The sequence below is a fragment of the Ips typographus genome, linkage group LG2, assembly GCF_016097725.1.
Source record: "Ips typographus isolate SLU linkage group LG2, UJ_Ityp_2.0, whole genome shotgun sequence".
Taxonomy (NCBI): Eukaryota; Metazoa; Arthropoda; class Insecta; order Coleoptera; family Curculionidae; genus Ips; species Ips typographus.
In genome coordinates this window covers 8,901,929-8,921,438 of record NC_138423.1, presented here as the reverse complement: position 1 = coordinate 8,921,438, position 19,510 = coordinate 8,901,929, and the positions used below count along the sequence as shown (strand labels likewise).

Here is a 19,510-nt window from a genome sequence, read left to right as displayed (position 1 = left end):
CAAAATCAATAATAATCAAATTTATCTCATTTTGTAACAACCGTATTCCTACCTTTTTGACTATTTGCAATCAAATTATACTTCTTCATATACTGAACACTGGCAAATGAAAATTCTGGTCGACTTTTGATAGCTCCAATATTTTGTTTGGGAGTGAGATCCAGTTCGTCTTTATTATGTTCTTTTTTTGAAGCCAGTTTTGCCAAATGATCAGATGGGAGATATTTCATTAGTAATTGCTTTACAGCAAAACTAACATCGTCTTGGGTGTAAGATACTCCTGCTGATTCTTCTGATGAACTAAAAAAATATTTAGTGAAGATTAAACAAACATTAATGATATAAAAAATAACAGTATTGATGAGAATTCACATGGCCTGGGTGTGAAAAAGTTTGGCAAAAACAAAATCTATATTTTATTATTATATTTATTTATCTAAAGATTTGGTGTAGTAATAAATAAACTCTGTAGTTCTCGTTGTTCGCGATTTGCTGTTTGTCCTGTTCCGAAATTAAATATACAGGGTTTCAAATTCGACCGTCACCATTGGGATTTCGGAAACTGTAAGAGATTCGAGAATTGCGCAATTTAAAGCTCAATCAAATGCAGTTTTAAAAATTTCGATTTTCGAAGATATCTGAAAAAAACTGAAAATTAGATTTTTTGTTTTTATTATTTCTAACCTTATTTGAAGAGATATCCCAAAACTAAAAGCATCTTTTCATTACCACTTTTTCCCAGCTATTCGATGGTGGATTCAAATTTGCCACACGACGTTTCGTTTTTTGGCAGTCATCATCTTCTTGCTTGTTTCTTATGGGCGCCATATTGGATTTTTAGCCCACCAAATAGTACGTTTTATTCTGATTTTAGCGATAACTTATGGCTTTGAGTTGAGACGTTTTATGAAGATTACTTGGTAGAACTTGTCACACGCAATTGGCCTGAACATACTTCAGTCACAATGAGGAAAACCGAGGCAATATTATTTTAAGCTTCATCACAAATTTGATACAAAATTAATAATATGAGAGCAAGCATAGACTAAATGATAAGTACAGACAACCAGCGCAATGTAGTTAAAGTGGCACCCAAAAAGGAAGCCGTTTACGCTTCAAGGCTTCCTAATGTATTTCAGCCGATTCAGTTGTAGGTAAACTGTAAGAGATGGCGCTAACAGCGTCATTGCAGACATAGTTGCCAACCTTTGCAGTATTTCCTATAACCTGCTTTCTTTTGCTATCCCATCTGAACTGCGTAAGAAAGCTTGATTTTTTTAAATATATTTGAGTTAAATTACTCGTATTTTGAAAACTAAACAAGATAAGAATTTCTGATTTGAGGTATCGATAATAAAGATTCTATTTATTTTAAAAGTCACAGGACTCTTTTTTAACGTCAAAACAGAATCCTGAAGGTCACGTGACCGTTTTTTAGTTTTAAACTGATACACTAAATCACGTATCTATTTGTAAGATTAAAATATAATTTTCAACATCACGTGACAGTTTAGACTATTTTTTTTCAAATCGCGTGACTTTTTTAACGTCAAAACAGATCCTGAAGGTCACTTGACTCTTTTAAGATTAAAAATGGAATTTATAATGTCACATGACGTAATCGTTTTTCAGTTTAAACTGATATTTTTAAAGACACTTAACCCTCTTTACAGTGCAAAGGGCCACGTGACAATTTTCAATTATTTTAACGTCAAAACGAAAACCTAAAGGTCACGTGACTGTTTTAGATGTCAAAGTATTATTTGAACAGTCACCTAACTCCTTATAATGTGCAAATGGTCACGTGACGATTTTCAAAAATAAAATATATTTTTAAAGGTCACGTCACTCTTTTTACAGTTCATAAAGTCGCATAACGATTTTCAATATTCAAACATTTTTTTTAAAAGTTACGTAACTGTAAATAGCGAAATAATGTTTAAAGAGTCACGTGACCGTTTTTCATTTTGAACTGAGTTTTTTATTTTTAAATTACGTGACTCCTTTTAATGTGCAAATGGTCACGTGACGATTTTCAATACTCAAGTTTAATTTTTAGTCCACGTGACTCTTTTTTAACTTTAAAACGGATCCTAAAGGTCACGTGACTCTTTTAAGATTAAAAATTGATTTGATGTCACAGGACAGTTTTTAATGTCAAAATGTTATTTAAAGGATCACATGCTCGTTTTTCAGTTTAGACTGATATTTTTAAAGACACACGTTACTCTCTTTATAATGCATTTTCAAGTAAAAATGTGTTTACGTCAAACCGGAATCCTAAAGGTAACGTGACTGTTTTAGATGTTAAAAATATTACTTGAAGAGTCACGTGACTCTTTTTACAGTTCATAAAGTCGCATGACGATTTTCAATACTCAAATTTTATTTTTTTAAAGGTCACGTGACTCTTATTTAATGCCAAAACGAAACCCTGAAGATCACGTGACTGTAAATGACAAAATATTATTTGACTGGTCACGTGACTATTTTCAATAATTAAATTTAATTTTAAAGATTACGTGACCGTGTTTTTAGTTTTAAACTCTAAATCTCGTGACTCATTTTAAGGTACAAATGGTCACGTGACTGTTTTAAGATTAAACATGGAATTCATAATGTATTAAGTATAAAATAACCCTTGATGAATATTAAAAATAAACTAATAACAAATAACTAAACTAAAAATACAACGAAGTAAAACACAATAATTAAAGAAAACACACACAAAATCTGTTATTTTTTGGCTAGAAACAAAACAAAAAATGTGATTTGTCACCTAGACAACGGCAACGCCGCATTAAAACTGATGTTTTCCAACAGTCAAAAGATCGGAATTACTGCGTCTGGCTTTAAAATTACGCAAATATGCGTTTAGTGGTGCCATCTCACGGTGCTTACTTAAATTAATTTTCAGTTCCACTGCCACTGTTTGTCTATACTTATCATTTAGTATATGGAGCAAGCCAACTGTAATCAGTAAGCCAACAGCCACATTACTTTGTTTAGTTAAAACTTAAAGCTAAAAAAAAACCAAAACCAAAACATGGCTCAATTTGGTGTTTTTAAAAATTCAATATTAAATTACTTAAACTTGCACTTAACATTATGTCTCTCTCTGAAACAAACAGAAGCCGGAGCGAAAATCGTGAACGAATCAATCGTCGCTACCGAGTCGCGGTCGCTGACGACTGGCGACCGTGGAGGAAAACGTAGCTTTAGAAGGGATTAGTGACTATGATGCTCCTGTAGCAGTATTTTAATCTTGAAGAACAAACTCATTTGTACGGTGGGCCGTCCAGGGTATCCGCAGCAGCCGTCTATATGCCCACATTTCGATCTATCTATCTATACCTCTCTATCGTTTTTCTTCATTGTCCAGGTTTCTGCTCCATAAGTGGCAATCGGGAACACAAGTGAATTCAACAATCTTAATTTGGTGTTTTTAGTGATGGCTGTGTCTCTCCAGATATTGCTTAACTTAGTTACAGCTGTTCAAGATAGTGCAATTCTTCGTTTTATTTCACCATTGCATGCACCGCTGTTTTCAATGATAGATCCCAAATACAGGTATTTATTAACCTAACCTAACCAATATATCCAGCTATGTTTTTTACGTGGGGTTGGTTGTTATTTTGTCGGTCTACAATCATGATTGTAGTTTTATTGGGATTTAATTTCAATCCAAACTCTGCACTAGTTTCCTGTAGTGTAGACAATGCATAATAAATTACATTTCTTCTACACTAGATGTTATAATTAGTGTGTCATCGACATATCTCAGATTGTTAACTTTCCTTCCCCCCACAGATATACCAACTTGCCAGTTATCGAGCACGTCACGCATTATGTACTCGGTGTATATGTTTAACAATAGCAGCGAGAGAATACATCCCTGTCTAATACCGTTCATTACTTGAAGCTTGTTTGATGCGACCTCGTTTGTTCTTATAAGGCCATAATTTGGTTTCATAGAGAATTCGGATAGGTAGGATTAAGTGGTCAGGGACTCCCATTTCTTTGAGAATTTGCTACATTTTTGGCCATTTTACCATGTCGAACGCTTTAGAGTAATCGACAAAACAGAGGTACGTTTTTATGTTGAATTCTCGGGCTTTCTCAATTAATTGTCGTACGTTCCCTATTTGTTCTCTTGTTCCCTTACCAAGCATAAAGCCCGTTTGTTCTTCTGCAATCTGGGGTAGTAGATATTGTCGGAGTCTACTATTAAGGATCTGTAGGAGAATTTTACATGCATGGGGTATTAATGCAATCATGCGGTAGTTATTGCAGTTTGTCGGATCACCTTTTGTATATAATGGAATATAGAGTGAACTACACCATTCGTCTGGCCAAGTTCCTGTCTTCCAAACCCGATTGCACAGAAAATGTAACACATCAATTGCTGGCTGTCCCATTGCCTTTAGTATCTGCAGCTATGCCATCTATGACTGGAGCTTTATTGTTTTTGAGTCGCTTTAAGGCGTGTTCTACTTCCGATTTAACAATCTCAGGTTCATGTTCAATAAACTTTGAATGGTTAATGTTGTTAGAGTGTTCATCATCGCTGTATAGTTTGTTGCAGTATTTACGCCAGACCTCAGCAATGCCATCTGGATCAGTAATCGTTTTACCATTTTCATCCTGTATGATTTGTGTGCGAAGTTTAAACTCGCGAGAGAGGTACTTTACTTTATTGAACAATTTCCTAGACTCGTTGGTTGCGGAGTGTCTTTCTATTTTCTTGCAGATTTTGTGTATGTGTGTGTTTTTATCTTTTCTGCAGCTATTTTTTATTTCTTTACTGATGTTTTTTAATTTCAGCTCTTTGTCAGATGTTGTTGTAGGTAAGGCATTTAGGTTTTTTCGTGTTTCAAGTAATCTGACGGCATTACTAGACAACCAAGGCTTGGATTTTAACTCTGTGTTTCCAGGTGTACAGCTCTTTTTAACTTAATTAACACTTAATTAACATTATAAAAAAATGAAATTTGGCAAAAGACAGTTCCTAAAATGATGATCTTTTTCTCATTAACTTGTCTCATTAACTCAAAGCCAACTAAAGTAAAATTAGTTTTTATTGAATTATTTTGTCATTTATAAAGCAAATCATAAGTTATTATACATCACTAAAATCAGAATAAAACATGCTATTTGGTGGGCTAAAAATCTAGAAGAAGAAACGTTGTGTGGCAAATTTGAATCCATCATCGAATAGCTGGGGAAAAGTGGTAATGAAATAATGCTTTCAGTTCCGGGATATCTCTTCAAATAAGGTTATAAATAAATAAAAACAAAAAATAAAATTTTCAGTTTCTTTCAGATATCTTCGAAAGCACTCGGAAAACCCAACTTTTTAAAACAGCATTTACGTGAGCTTTAAATTGCGCAACTTTGCCCCAATTTAAACTTTCTCGTATCTCTTATGGTTTCTGAGATCCCTATGGTAAGGGTCGAATTTGTATTACCCTGTATAGGGCAGTTGCAGTGCATTACGGTAATAGTTTTCACGTCAGCAGAAAGCCAATAAATCAAGCCCAATAACAGTCCAAATCGCATTTAAATCCGTTGATTTGTTTCGAAATGGCGAGGTTTTAAAAACGACTGTCCCGGTGAACGTGGCGCGTAGTTTAGTTCGTTATTCCTTATTAAATTGCGACCAAACTGTTTTCTTTCTACGAATCAAGATAACAAAAACAATTTTATTGATGCAGTGTAATAAAAAAAACAATAAATGTTGAAAAATCTCGGAAACGGTAAAAGATAGACCTAAAGTCGTATTAACAAAAAATTATTGCAGTTCAGAATTTATAAAAATCTACAGAGGGTGTTCCATTTAAAATAACAAAGTTGCTGCTATTTGTAAAACATGCGGCAACGTGGCAATGATAAAACGATATACATTTTAGATGGCTAGAGCGTTACTCATTACCTAAACACTCAAATTTTCTGAATGACGGTACGTCCAGGGTGTGTATTCTTGAAAGGAGGGAAGGAAATTATCAAGAGAAAGGTGTGTAGAATATGACAGGAACCTGCAATTGTCAGCTGCTTCTGTCACATTCTATCAACATTTCACTTGAGAATTCCGTTTCCTGTTTTCAAGAATTAAGGCTCTGATCTCTTTAAATGTCTAAGGTACTTGGGCACCATGTATGTTTCAAATACGCTGGTTATAATGGCAGTACACGTGATTACTAAACGTAACTCCTTTTCGTTTCGAATTATTTTTGTTTGTTTTTTGAGTTTATGAGCCTAATTTTGAGCGAGTAACCATCTTATAGAAAAATCCTGGTACATTATAACCACCATATTTAAAACATTTATTAATCTTAGTATTATTAGGTTTCTATAGTATTTATAACTATAGGAATGTCTTTTTTAACGATTTTTCACTGATAGATACCACAAGATTACAGAAGAGACAAAGTGCTGCAGTTTTCACACCACGATAGAATCAAACTTTAAGGAATAGGTAATAGAAAGCAATATCACTGCATTTGATTTGGTGGTATAGAAATGCCCCCTAGCCGTGGATTTAGAAACCTGAAACCCATTTTCTTGTGGCCACATTTATGAGACAAATTTCTATTCCCAATCGTTTGTATCATCTTTGTCGCAACATGTATGTGTAGGTTTAGTGAACGGCTTATTGGAACACCATGTTTAAGAAGAAAAATGTATTCATATAGGTTGCTTATTATCAATAAGTTGGTGGATATCAGTTTGAACATTTAATTTGAATTATTTATCATTTTATAGTTTGCACCGTCTGCATAAATTGTATTATACTTAGATCAGCTTGTTTAATCATTATTATCTCGAAAACCGTAGCGTTTCGATATATGCAACGTTTCATAAAATACGTTTAGAACTTTGCCTCCATCTTGAAAATATTTTTACGTTTTCCATAATCGATTGATGCAGCTCCCGGAGGACTGCCCTTTATTGAGTATAGCACTTACCTTTCACTGTAAATATTTCCTTCATTTGGCAAATTCACTCCAATCCTCTTTAAATGTTTTAAAGTTGCTTCTTTCACTTTATGCATTGTTTTGTTATCTAAATAACTGCCGGGTGAGTCATAAACTATCTTCTCCATGGAATCAATTTGAGCTTTTTGAAGAACTTTGTTCACTTGTGCCTGTAAAATGGCCTAAATTAACAATTATTGCAGATGATGGTGATAAAACTGTATTACCATAAGATTCCTATAGAATGTTGCTCCAATTTGCGAACTTTCATCATCACTATAAAAACCCAGCTTACAATAATGACGTAATGAAAGTGAATAGAAACTTACGAATCAGTGTCCTCAAAATCGTTCATATTGATATTGATGCTAGGTTCTGGACTCGGACATGTTTCTCTTACTTTAATAGGTTCTTTAAATACCATCGAAGTATCTATTAACGTCTCTCTAAAACTATTCTTCTCGCCGCTGTTTGCGTGTCGGTTCTCACTTGCGACGTTAGACTGAGTCAACTCAGTTTCTGTAACTTCTTGAATCTTTGGAGGTTGATATTCGTAGACCACTTTATTATTTTGCGATTCTGCTTCAGTCTGCGAAAGAAAATACAAATCAAATAAATTAAGCGATTTAAGACAGCGATATTATACAATACTGAATTAAATTTTATAGCCTGAGCTTAGTCACCTATGCCAGCAAACGTGTCCATTCCCACCATTTTATTAGTTATAAGTTTTCTATTATAAAAAAGTCAGAACCTATTCAAATTCTTAGCAAAATGTTTAAAATAAGAATTTTTTCAGGAATTAATTCCCAGCAAGCTGGAAATAAAAAAAAATAAATGTTTTGTGAATTTGAAAATGAAAAATGTCATTCTATTCAATATTGAAGCAGTTTAGAATTAGGCTAGAACAAACTGCTTTGTTACCAAAATAAAGAGCGTGAAAGTTTTATTTGTTTTTTAATTTTTCTCCATAGCGACTACACTTTTTGAGATATTTAGTTCAAATTTTAAACGCATGTAGTTCATCACGTTCTTGTCCAATAAAAAGGTACAAGGTCATATTTTACCCTAATCTTGCTTTTTCGATTGATATTGATGATTTAAAAAAATATTGGTTTCTTATCTGGTTCTTCGGAGTGAGAGGACCGAACAGCGCGTGTTGTGACTTGTGAGGAAGAGCCTGGGACCTGGGACTTGCCCGAATGTTCGAGTTAATTCAGGACCAGGGCAGACACTTTCCTGTATTATAAGGTAAACGCAGCGGCGTGCAGAGAGAGTAGAATAAAGTGAATTGCGCTGGTGAAAATAAGAAAGTAGTGCGTGAGCGAACATTTGAATTTAACGTTTGTTTAATTTTTAAATATAAGTATTTAATAAATCGTTTAAATTGTTTTACGTACTAATTACTATTAACTTATTTTATGGATCCCAGTGGAGGATTTGGTGCCAGAAGTGGAATAAGTAAGTGGAAGCTGCTTTACAGTGAACATCAGGAAACAAACGGCAAAGATGGAGGAACAACTGGCGACAATACTACAAAAGATGGATGCCCAAAAAGATTAAAGACTGAAAAAAGAGAAAGACAAAAAGACCGAATACTGAAAGAAAGTCAAGAAGAAGAAGAAGAAAAGAAAGTCAAGAGATCAGAAAATACTACAGCAGTTATTGGCCGATTTTCGACAACAGGGACTAGATGATGGAGAAGACTAGGGGAAGACGGGAATTACTAGTAGCCAATCAAAGCCCAGGTCAAACTTGAAACCACCCGGAAAATGTATAAGCATCAGTTGAAAGCGGCGGCAATTTTAAACGGATAGAACAACAATAAAGCAACCATACTGGTGTGTGGTCTAAGAAGAGCCAGCCGGATTATTTGACGCTCATGAACATGCTAAAGCTTAGGTTTGGCAACCAACACCTTAGCAAAATTTACCAAAGCCAATTAAAGAGCCATACACAAGGCCCTTGTAACGAAGTTACTTAGTTTTTACCATTTTTCTTAATTGGATCGATCAACCGGAATCATTGACTTTATTGCTAAAGTTCCTACAGTCGGGTTTTATCCGTTCTTGTCAGTTTAAGATCGGGACGTCGGTCACTTTTTGTTCGGGTCATAGCGAGGTATTACGGAAAACCGCTAATTGATAATTATGTGGCTAATAAGTTTCACCCGGCCGAATGCACAGCGATTATAGTACCGCAGTTAACCTGCAAATGTGTCCTGCCGGCACCCAGTGTGTGGCTGTGCGCGCGGTTCCGGTCCCTTATACATGGTACGTAGGTGAGTAGGGTATTGCGGGTGATAAAACTTGCCTGCACGTGGAAAAGGTTTTCTTCTACCAGTCCGCCTGCCTTGACTCGAAAGTCGACTAGCAGTAAGTATCGTCCAACCGCCTATACTGGTCGGCATCTGTCTTAGTGCTATACCGCAATACCTGTCCGTTCCTTTTAAGGCTCCGTTCCCGACGGATTTTCCCGTAATTAGTATACTGTAGTTAGCCGTTGCGTGTTCGTAAGACCCGACGGATTTTCTGCGCGTGTAAAAGTAGGCCACAGTTAGGAAGCGACACCTGGAAGCATCTTTGATATTCGAGGCAAATCGCGAAGCGTTTTGCTGTCATTCTAGAACGTGGTTTGCGAATATAAAAGAAGCGGTTTCAGACGGCGGGAGTAGTGAATTTGGGAACGCGGTAAAGTTTAAATAGTGGAATAATTGTGGAATTGTAGTAGTGTTTTTAGTAGCTGAGTTAATTATTGTACGGAGTGTTTTGAAGTGTAAATAAATTTATTAATTGTTGAGTTAAATTGACTTTGTGTAAACCCACGGGAAAACTGTAACAATACGATCGTTTAAATAATTTTGCGTTGCCGCTGCAGCGACACCGCTCAACGCTTATTGCTCCAGCGGTGCCAATATGAACGAGACCTAAGAGTTTAATGTGTTGGAATTTATTTGTTTTTTTTTTTTTTGGAAACACGACCCGGTTAAATTGTAAACTAATTGCTGACTTTTATTGTAACAAGGAAAGCGACAGCTTTCCTTCTTCGACTGTCTTAAAAGCTACCCCGGTAGACGAAGCGTTTTCCTGGTTTACGCTTCTCGGTTGTTTGAAACCAGATGGCGCCCGAGGCAATTAACAACCGAATAGTTTCAAAAAGGAGCACTTGAATCCCAAACAAATATTGAAAGCATGGTGAGACTCGTATAAACTAGTACATTTTGGGCAACAACTCAGTGTCCAGCCGTTTGGTGCTGGCATTAGTCAGAGAAATGCAGCCCGCGCTTCTCCTACGTAATTTTTCCTACCTTGATGCGGTTATCCACACTTTTGAGTTTGAGGCGGCGAAGAAAGCCATCAGTTCTTGAAAGAATAAGATCAGGGAAGTCAAGTTTGTTGACGAAGGCGACGGACCCGGACATCAAAACTTGACTCAACAACTTGAAGTTATTATCAAATCAGTACACGTCGAGCAAAACAGAGAATCATGAGCTCGTCAATCAAGAGATGGAATGGTCCAGCTGCTACAATTGTGGTCCCGAAGGACACATTAGACAAAACTGTCGCGCACCTGGATGCACCTGTAAGTCCCCCGGAAAAAAATCTTTTCACACATTACAATTTCACTATTTGGGCTAAAGCTGACGAACGGTTGAAGATAGAGCAAAATTATTTACATGATTCTATCATACTTTTTTGAGATCTAACTTATGATGGTATATTAAAAAATTTCAAAAAAAAACAGAAAATACTCCAAATTTTAATTTTACTGAAAATTTTAAAAATACTATGCAAGATAGATCTTAAAAAAGTAAGATAGGGAACATGTAAACTGCAATGATTAATAGTCAATCTCGAGTACGACGACATTTAGAGAGAAACCGATATATTTCCAGTATTTTCTCGTAGCCACATTTACTATACAGATTTTTTTCCTGAAGGGCTACTATGTATAGTTTTCGAGAAACAGACGCGTGCACGGCTTATTGGAACATCCTGTACATGGTAACGAATTTATCTTGGCTTATCCTCTTATTTCGTCAACTTTGAACGACCGAAAAAAAAAAGCTGAATACAAAAATTGTAGTAGGATTTGAAATCTGTAATTTTTAATTATTGAAATTTATATAGGATAACTTTCTTATTTTAAATGGAACACCCAATATTTGCATGGCCCTCGATGAATCATTTGATGGCGAGATTAACCAACCATATACGACATAATGGGTCTGTGCTGCGCCGTGTTTCTATACAGGGTAATTCAAATCCGACCCTCACCATTGGGATCTCGGAAACTATAAGAGATACGAGAAAGTTTAAATTGGGGATTTTTTTTCCCAGCTATCCGATGATGGATATACAGGGTAATTCAAATTCGACCCTCACCATTGGGATCTCAGAAACTATAAGAGATACGAGAAACTTTAAATTGGGGCAAAGTTGCGCAATATAAAGCTCAACCAAATGCCGTTTTAAAAATTTCGATTTTCCGAGTACTTCCGAAGATATCCGAAAAAAACTGAAAAATTGATTTTGTTTTTATTTGTTTCTAACCTTATTTGAAAAGATATCCCAAAACTAAAAGCACCTTTTCATTGCCACTTTTTCCCAGCTATTCGATGATGGATTCAAATTTGCCACACGACGTTTCGTTTTTTGGCAGCCATCATCAACTTTCTTTTTTCTTATGGGCGCCATATTGGATTTTTAGCCCACCGAATAGTACGTTTTATTCTGATTTTAGTGATGTATAATAACTTATGGTTTGCTTCATAAATAACAAAATAATTCAATAAAAACAAATTTTACCTTAGTTAGCTTTGAGTTAATGACACGTTTTATGAAGAGTACTTGGTAATACTGGTCACACGCAATTGGCCTGAACATACTTAGTCACAAAGGTGTACACGTGACTTAAACCAGTTTATTCACTCAAAGAACTTAGGCCACTCTCTACGCTGGTGGACCTAGTTGTTCTTTTCGTGAATAAAAAATGGTTTAAGTCACTTGCTGTATAAATAACTATTAAATCACTCTGAATGACACTCGCCTAGTTACAGATGTAAACAAACAAACATCAATGTCACATCTACGGTGCTGGGTGTAAATTTAATAAAACTGTAATTTTAGTTTTTTTTTTAATATCAGGTGTCGAAATTTAATAAAATACTGTATAAAACACGTGACTTAAACCGGTTTATTCACTCGAATAAATATGAATGAATACAAAATGGTTTAAGTCACTTGCTGTATAAATAACTATAAACTTGCACATAACATTATAAAAAATTGAAATTTGGCAAAAAATGAAGTTCCTAAAATGATGATTTTCTCTTGGAAACATAAATGAGCTGTTTAAGTTAGATTAGGTTAGGTTAGTTGACTTGCTCTAATGATCGTCCGAATTAACGTGTTTGACAAGTACTGTCAAAAATAATGACATTTTATAAAACGGCCCATTAACTCAAAGCCATAACTAAAGTAAAAATAGTTTTTATTGAATTATTTTGTCATTTATCAAGCAAATCATAAGTTATTATACATCACTAAAATCAGAATAAAACGTACTATTTGGTGGGCTAAAAATCCAATATGGCGCCCATAAGAAAAAGTAAAGTTGATGATGACTGACAAAAAACGAAACGTCGTGTGGCAAACTTGAATCCATCATCGAATAGCTAGGAAAAAGTGGCAATGAAAAGAAGCTTTTAGTTTTGGGATATCTCTTCAAATAAGGTTAGAAATAAATAAAAACAAAAAATCTAATTTTCAGTTTTTTTTGGATATCTTTGGAAGTACTCGGAAAATCGAAATTTTTAAAACAGCATTTGGTTGAGATTTAAATTGCGCAACTTTGCCCCAATTTAAACTTTCTCGTATCTCTTATGCTTTCTGAGATCCCAATGGTGAGGGTCGAATTTGAATTACCCTGTATATTCGCCGCCCGACGTTCATCAACTTTCTTTTTTCTTGTGGGTGGTATTACGATTGAATTTTGTCTTCACCACACTTTTGTTATTGTTAATGTATTTTCAAATAAAATGTTTCTTTATTAGAGCTTGTGGTCGACATGTTTCGATTGCAAGGAAACGATGTTATGATAATATTGCGGTGTTTGCTCAAAATTTGTGACTAACTCTAAGCTTGAACCCAATCTTAGCCTACATATTATGCTTCTTGCAGCACAAATACAGGGTCCGGCAAAACTTTGATGATGTGATCTCCCACATTTTGTAACGCCACTGTACCCGAAATACTGGAGAGAGGGAGAGCTTAGAGTATTTGGTTGGTAGCTCGCACTTTGCCAATTTCAACAGGATGGAGCTACGGCTCATACGGCAAGAAGAACAATGGACGTTTTAAGGAAAATGTTGTCAGAACAAGTAATCTCGTTACGTGGACATCTTGGATGGCCTGCGCGTTCACCCGATCATGCACCATGCGACTTTTTTTTTGGGGCTACCTGAAAGCGAAGGTTTTTCAACACCATCCCCGAGCCATTGAAGAATTGAAAGCAGCAATATGCCAAAAAATTCAAAGAATATTGCCTCAAATTACTGCTCGAGTGGTGGAAAGTTTCAGAAAGAGTTTTCATTAGTGATTAAAATATGGGAGGTCTTTTTGCCAGACCGTGTATTAATTAACTTGGTGTATAAAATTATTTGCACTACAAAGTTACTAAATAAGCAATAACAATCTCTTAAAATACTCACCATAGGTCTCCGAAATGAAACTTCAAGACTAGTTGTGAGACCAATAGAAAAATTAGGCCTGTGATTCCTATTCTTCTTCGCAAGGTCAAAAAAGTCAGGTTCAGCGACGTTGTGTTGAGTACTGGTCACATATCTTTCTTGAACATTCCCATGGTCTGCAACTTTTTCATGGTAGACATGTTGACAGCAAGGCTGTCTTTCAATACATTTAATTACATTTTCATCTTGTGGTCCGCGTAACATAAACTGCTGTCTGTCTTTTTCATAGTTCTTGTGAATGGAAACCAGCTCAGAAACCTGTTGTTGCAACAGCATCAGTTGATTATTCTGTTGCGCAATCTGCTGACTTTGTTGAGATATTATTTTTAGTAGATCACTGGTGCTTAAGTTGTCATCACTTTTTTCAGATTTTTTCTCAGGTTTTACACAACAATAGCATTTACAGTAAGCGTCTTGACTGTTGTGAGTTTTAGGTGAAAAATCATATTTTATTTTCTGTTGAAAAGTAGGACTATTGTGAGTTTCGTAACTTTGATTTTTGTATACAATGTCTGTATTGTTTTTGGTGTCTTTTTGAGCCAATTTATTATACGAGTAAAAGCCATCTTTTTGAGATGCCAGCAAACTAACTTCTTTATGAATGACAGGGGATGGTTCATAAAAATTCTTATGATCTACTCTATTAACATTTTCCTTTTGAGGTAGTTCTTTTACTTGATTCTTCTGTGACACAAAATCTGGTCGCACAGAAGTCACATGGTCAATATAATTCACTTTATCGGGTGTAGATTTCATGATAAATTTATCACTTTGTTCTCTACTTTTGAAAACATCCATTGAAGTACCAGGATTAATTGGATCTCTATCGCCAAAAGAATTATCTGGAATATTTCTTTTGTAATTAAAAATATCTGTCACTGTGTCCTCTAAAACAATCTTTTTCTGCTCTTCTCTGCATTTCTTTTGAGATTGCAGATACTCTCTGTATGTTTTTGGTGATTCTTTACATTTAGATTCGGTATGTTGTGCTTGAGATTCCAGACATGGACTTGCAGGTTTTTTGGGGATATCTATTACGCTAAGGTCTAACTGTCTACTTGGTATATTAGCCATATACATTTGTTCAAATGGTACTTCTACTTTAGCAGGAATAGGTTTGTTAATATTGTGTTCCCGCAGTATACAGTACGCATTTTTGTTGTTATCTTGTGTTTGTGCCAGATGGTGATTCTCAAATCTGACTTTTTTCAAAATTGAATTATTTTGAATACTGTTTGGAATGTTACTGGTTAGATTTTCTTTGTTCTGAATGAATAGTCCATTTTGGTTTGTTTGCTGTCGCTTCCACTGTGAATACGGAGTGAATTTATTTTGAGGCAAATTCGGTGGAACTAAAAGTGATATTTCTGGTACCACGGGCTCGCCAGACAACTACAAAAACATAATATTTTAATTTAATGTAAAAAAATATATAATATGTCATGTCAAATGTATATGTTTATGTCAAAAAAATTAATCATAATGCAAAATTAGTCTTTTGACACAATGACTACAATAAATAGCCGGCAAAACACGAAGCAACAATAAACTTCATTATGAGAGTGACTACAATAATCTAGACGAAAATTTACCCTTTACTGAGAGTTTACTTTATCGCGCGTTGCCAAGGGTAGCGAGCGATACACATTTTTTCGATTGCTGTCCAGAGCAACGGCCACAATGCATGCCATTATTGGAAATGTCAGTGTCACCATCAGTTTGATATCAGTATTCAATTGTGTATAGTTTTGATCCTGTTTTTGAGTACCTACGCAGTAAATTTAGTTGTATTAGATATTTAGCGATGTTTGTTGAAAAAATATTGTATGTATTACGCGCACAATGTGACTTTTATGCTCTCGAATGATTCTTCTTGAAACTTCATTTTCAGAGCATAAAAGTCATGGTTTCTCGCTCGAGCCGCCATCTGGAATTTTAGGTACAAAAATTTGGTTTTTTGATACTAACTCACAATTGGTGGCTTTCACGACAAAAAAATGCTATATTCAAATTTAAAAATGACAAAATTTCCTACATTTTTTTATAGCATACCTATGTTAGGAGTTACAGCTCCGTGAAGTTGAACTATCAGAACCATTGATAACCGAATCAATGTGGTGGATGGGAGATACCTCCTACACAAAGTTCGATATGTGCAAGATCATTTTGGTTCCCATGCAATTGTTGTTTTTGATGGATATCCAACTGATGGTGGCAATACAAATAATACAAAGACCGCAGAAAGAATCCGTCGATCAAAACAAGCACGTATCTGCACTATCTGCCGATGTTCTTTTTGTAAGCTGAAAACAGAACAGAGCAGTTCATGAAATAATTGAAATGTTCAACCAAGTAGATGCCACGCCAGAAGAGATTGCCGAAGCCGGAATACGCTTTCTTGTCGCTTTATATGGTGACAACATGGATATAGAGAGTTCGGAAGAGATTCGTTTCCAACGCTTCGCCAAATCTACGCTGAAAAGCAAATTTAATCTTGCCTCTTTGCCACCTAGAAAATACGCGGCGGAATTCCACGTCTTTAGAACGTACCACTAAGTACAGAAATGGAGAGGAATAGACAACAATCCTGAACACTGGGGTCGGAAGCATGGCGCCATAGCAATGACGGAAAAACCAGCTCCCGATTCTTTATTAAAATCCATATCTTGTAACTGCAAAAAGGGGTGTGTTGGGGCAGGCAGGTGCCGAAAGGCTGGACTTAAGTGTTCGGTTGTGTGTGGCAACTGGACTAGAGAATCTTGTGGAAATATGCCGGAAATCCGCATACACATACATATATTTTATTAGGGCCCCAAGCCTAACAACATACTAAAACATCGCTACTAACTCAACTTTTGCATTCAAAACCCCTACTATAGTCAAAACTAAATTTGGACTATAGTAGGTAACTTCAAAGTCAGTAATTTACTCATTTCTCTGCATTTAAGTATACCTCAATTTTCTAAGAATTTGCAAAACAGTAATTTCCTTACACGCCATTTTCTGAAAAACCATTAGAGATAAGATGTGAGAGTATACAGGGTGTCCCTGAAATGACTGCACAACGCTTAACCAGAAATTCCTTGGCCAAAAATAAGGCGATCTAGGCAGACTTTAAGCTTTGGATATAGGTAAGTCTGCCTAGATCGCCTTATTTTTGGCCAAGAAATTTGTGGTAAGGCGTTGTGCAGTCATTTCAGGGACACCCTTTTATTACACCCGTTTTATTACAGTGACGCTACAGAGCGCCAAAGTTCTCAAATTAATATCTATTTTTCCAAATAATTTATAAAAGGCGCTTATCGACTTTTACGAGATTACACTTTCTTACATCTTTTACGACAAACAATTACTACATAAATTGACATGTTTTGACCTAAACTAAATATTTTTTCAATTAGGGAAAATAATAAAAATTACTTTTGGCTTGGCTCGTAAATAAAAGTTTGTATTTTTGTTACCCCTGTATCAATTACTTTAATAATTTATTTGCTACTAGCTGACTTTACTTTAAAATTTGTTTGCCTCTTGCAAAATTATTGTCAGACATACGGTTTTCCTAAAAAAATGCAATACCTTGCAGCTCATCACTAAACGTTAAACCGAGACCACAAAAACATACGAAATAACTTCCAATTAGCTAAACTTTATAATAAATATTCAAAATGTTCACTGTTTTACTATGTGCTGAAAAGAATTTCAATTTTTTTTCGTCTAGCTATTTGGTAATTATTGTGTATGTTTTTGTTTGTTCTGGTTAAAAATTTAGTGATGAGTTGCAAGATATTGTACTTCTTTTTAGGAAAACCGTATGTCTGACAATAATTTTGCAGGTGACAAAAAAGTTTCAAAATAAAGTCAGTTAGTAGCAAAAAAAATATTGAATTAACTGATACAGGGTTAACAAAAATATAAAGATTTTTGGTTTACGATCTTCGGTTGGTAGTAAGTAGTAGCTTTTTCTTTCTTGGGAGTTGGATCGGGTTCACATAGAATCAAACTACAAACAGTTTAGCCGACGTTTCGAAAAATTATTTTTGCATCATCAGGGCACGCTGTTTTTGGTTGGTAAATCCTAGTCAAAATTTTTGAATGTTTCGTTGAAACGTCGGCTAAACTGTTTGTAGTTTGATTCTAGGTGAACCCAATCCAACTTCCAAAAAAGAAAAAGCTACTACAAAAATATAAACTTTTATTTATGATACACATTACACAAGTAATTTTTATTATTTCCTCACCTAAATAGAAAAATATTTTGTTTAGGTCAATTTATGTAGTTTTTGGTCCTAAATCTCGTAAAAATCGATAAGCGCCTTTAGGGATATGCTATACAGGGTAATTGAAATTCGACCCTCACCATTGGGATCTCGGAAACTATAAGCGATACGAGAAAGTTTAAATTGGGGCAAAGTTGCGCAATGTAAAGCTCAACCAAATGCAGTTTTAAAAATTTCGATTTTCCGAGTACTTCCGAAGATATCTGAAAAAAACTGAAAATTTGATTTTTTGTTTTTATTTATTTCTAATCTTATTTGAAGAGATATTCCAAAACTAAAAGCACCTTTTCATTGTCACTTTTTCCCAGCTATTCGATGATGGATTCAAATTTGCCACACGACGTTTCGTTTTTTGGCAGCCATATCAACTTTCTTTTTTCTTATGGGCGCCATATTGGATTTTTAGCCCACCAAATAGTACGTTTTATTCTAATTTTAGTGGTGTATAATAACTTATGATTTGCTTCATAAATAACAAAATGATTAAAAAAACCCTAATTTTACCTTAGTTAGCTTTGAGTTAATGAGACGTTTTATGAAGATTACTTGCCACTCGCTACGCTTGTGGACCTAGTTGTTCTTTTCGTGAATAAAAAATGGTTTAAGTCACTTGCTGTATAAATAACTATAAACTTGCACTTAACATTATAAAAAATTAAAATTTGGCAAAAAATGAAGTTTCTAAAATGATGATCTTTCTCTTGGAAACATAAATGAGCCTTTTAAATTAGAGATAATGCTAACAAATCTCTTTTTCTGATTAACCTAAATAGTTCAGCAATGCTTGTATAATAAAAACATTTTCTGCAGGGGTTTCTTTTCTAGATACATTTTTAACTATGATTGACGCTCTAATGATCGTCCGAATTGTCGTGTTTGACAAGTACTGTCAAATAATGACATTTTATAAAACGGCGGCCCATTAACTCAAAGCCAATAACTAAAGTAAAAATAGTTTTTATTGAATTATTTTGTTATTTATGAAGCAAATCATAAGTTATTATACATCACTAAAATCAGAATAAAATGTACTATTTGGTGGGCTAAAAATCCAATATGGATCCCATAAGAAAAAAGAAAGTTGATGATGACTGACAGAAAACGAAACGTCGTGTGGCAAATTTGAATCCATCATCGAATAGCTAGGAAAAAGTGGCAATAAAAAGATCCTTTTAGTTTTGGGATATCTCTTCAAATAAGGTTAGAAATAAATAAAAACAAAAAATGAAATTTTCAGTTTTTTTCGGATATCTTCGGAAGTACTCGGAAAATCGAAATTTTTAAAACAGCATTTGGTTGAGCTTTAAATTGCGCAACTTTGCCCCAATTTAAACTTTCTCGTATCTCTTATGGTTTCTGAGATCCCTATGGTGAGGGTCGAATTTGAATTACCCTGTATACTGGGACCCCTCTTGTTTGTAATTTTTATAAACGACATATATTCTGTTAGAAAAAGTCCCAGTCAAATAATAATTAACTATGGGCCACACCAATCTGCTAATTACAAA

General features: G+C 34.9%; 1 protein-coding gene and 1 long non-coding RNA gene across 2 annotated transcripts in view; one reads left to right on the top strand and one right to left on the bottom strand.

The window, feature by feature from the left end:
* The window catches only part of LOC145725533 (uncharacterized), a 28,103-nt gene that overhangs the window by 226 nt on the left and 8,367 nt on the right, over positions 1-19,510 (bottom strand). Inside the window, exons 2-6 of the mRNA XM_081974334.1 lie at positions 13,687-15,117; positions 7,304-7,563; positions 7,202-7,250; positions 6,966-7,144; positions 53-300 (exon numbers count right to left, since the gene is read on the bottom strand). Of these exons, the coding sequence (XP_081830460.1) occupies positions 53-300; positions 6,966-7,144; positions 7,202-7,250; positions 7,304-7,563; positions 13,687-15,117 (2,167 nt within the window). The remainder of the gene's footprint in view (positions 1-52; positions 301-6,965; positions 7,145-7,201; positions 7,251-7,303; positions 7,564-13,686; positions 15,118-19,510) is intronic.
* On the top strand, positions 1,791-2,564 carry LOC145725559 (uncharacterized). Its single transcript, XR_014177346.1, has 2 exons — positions 1,791-1,839; positions 2,400-2,564. It is a non-coding gene; the product is annotated as an uncharacterized LOC145725559 (long non-coding RNA).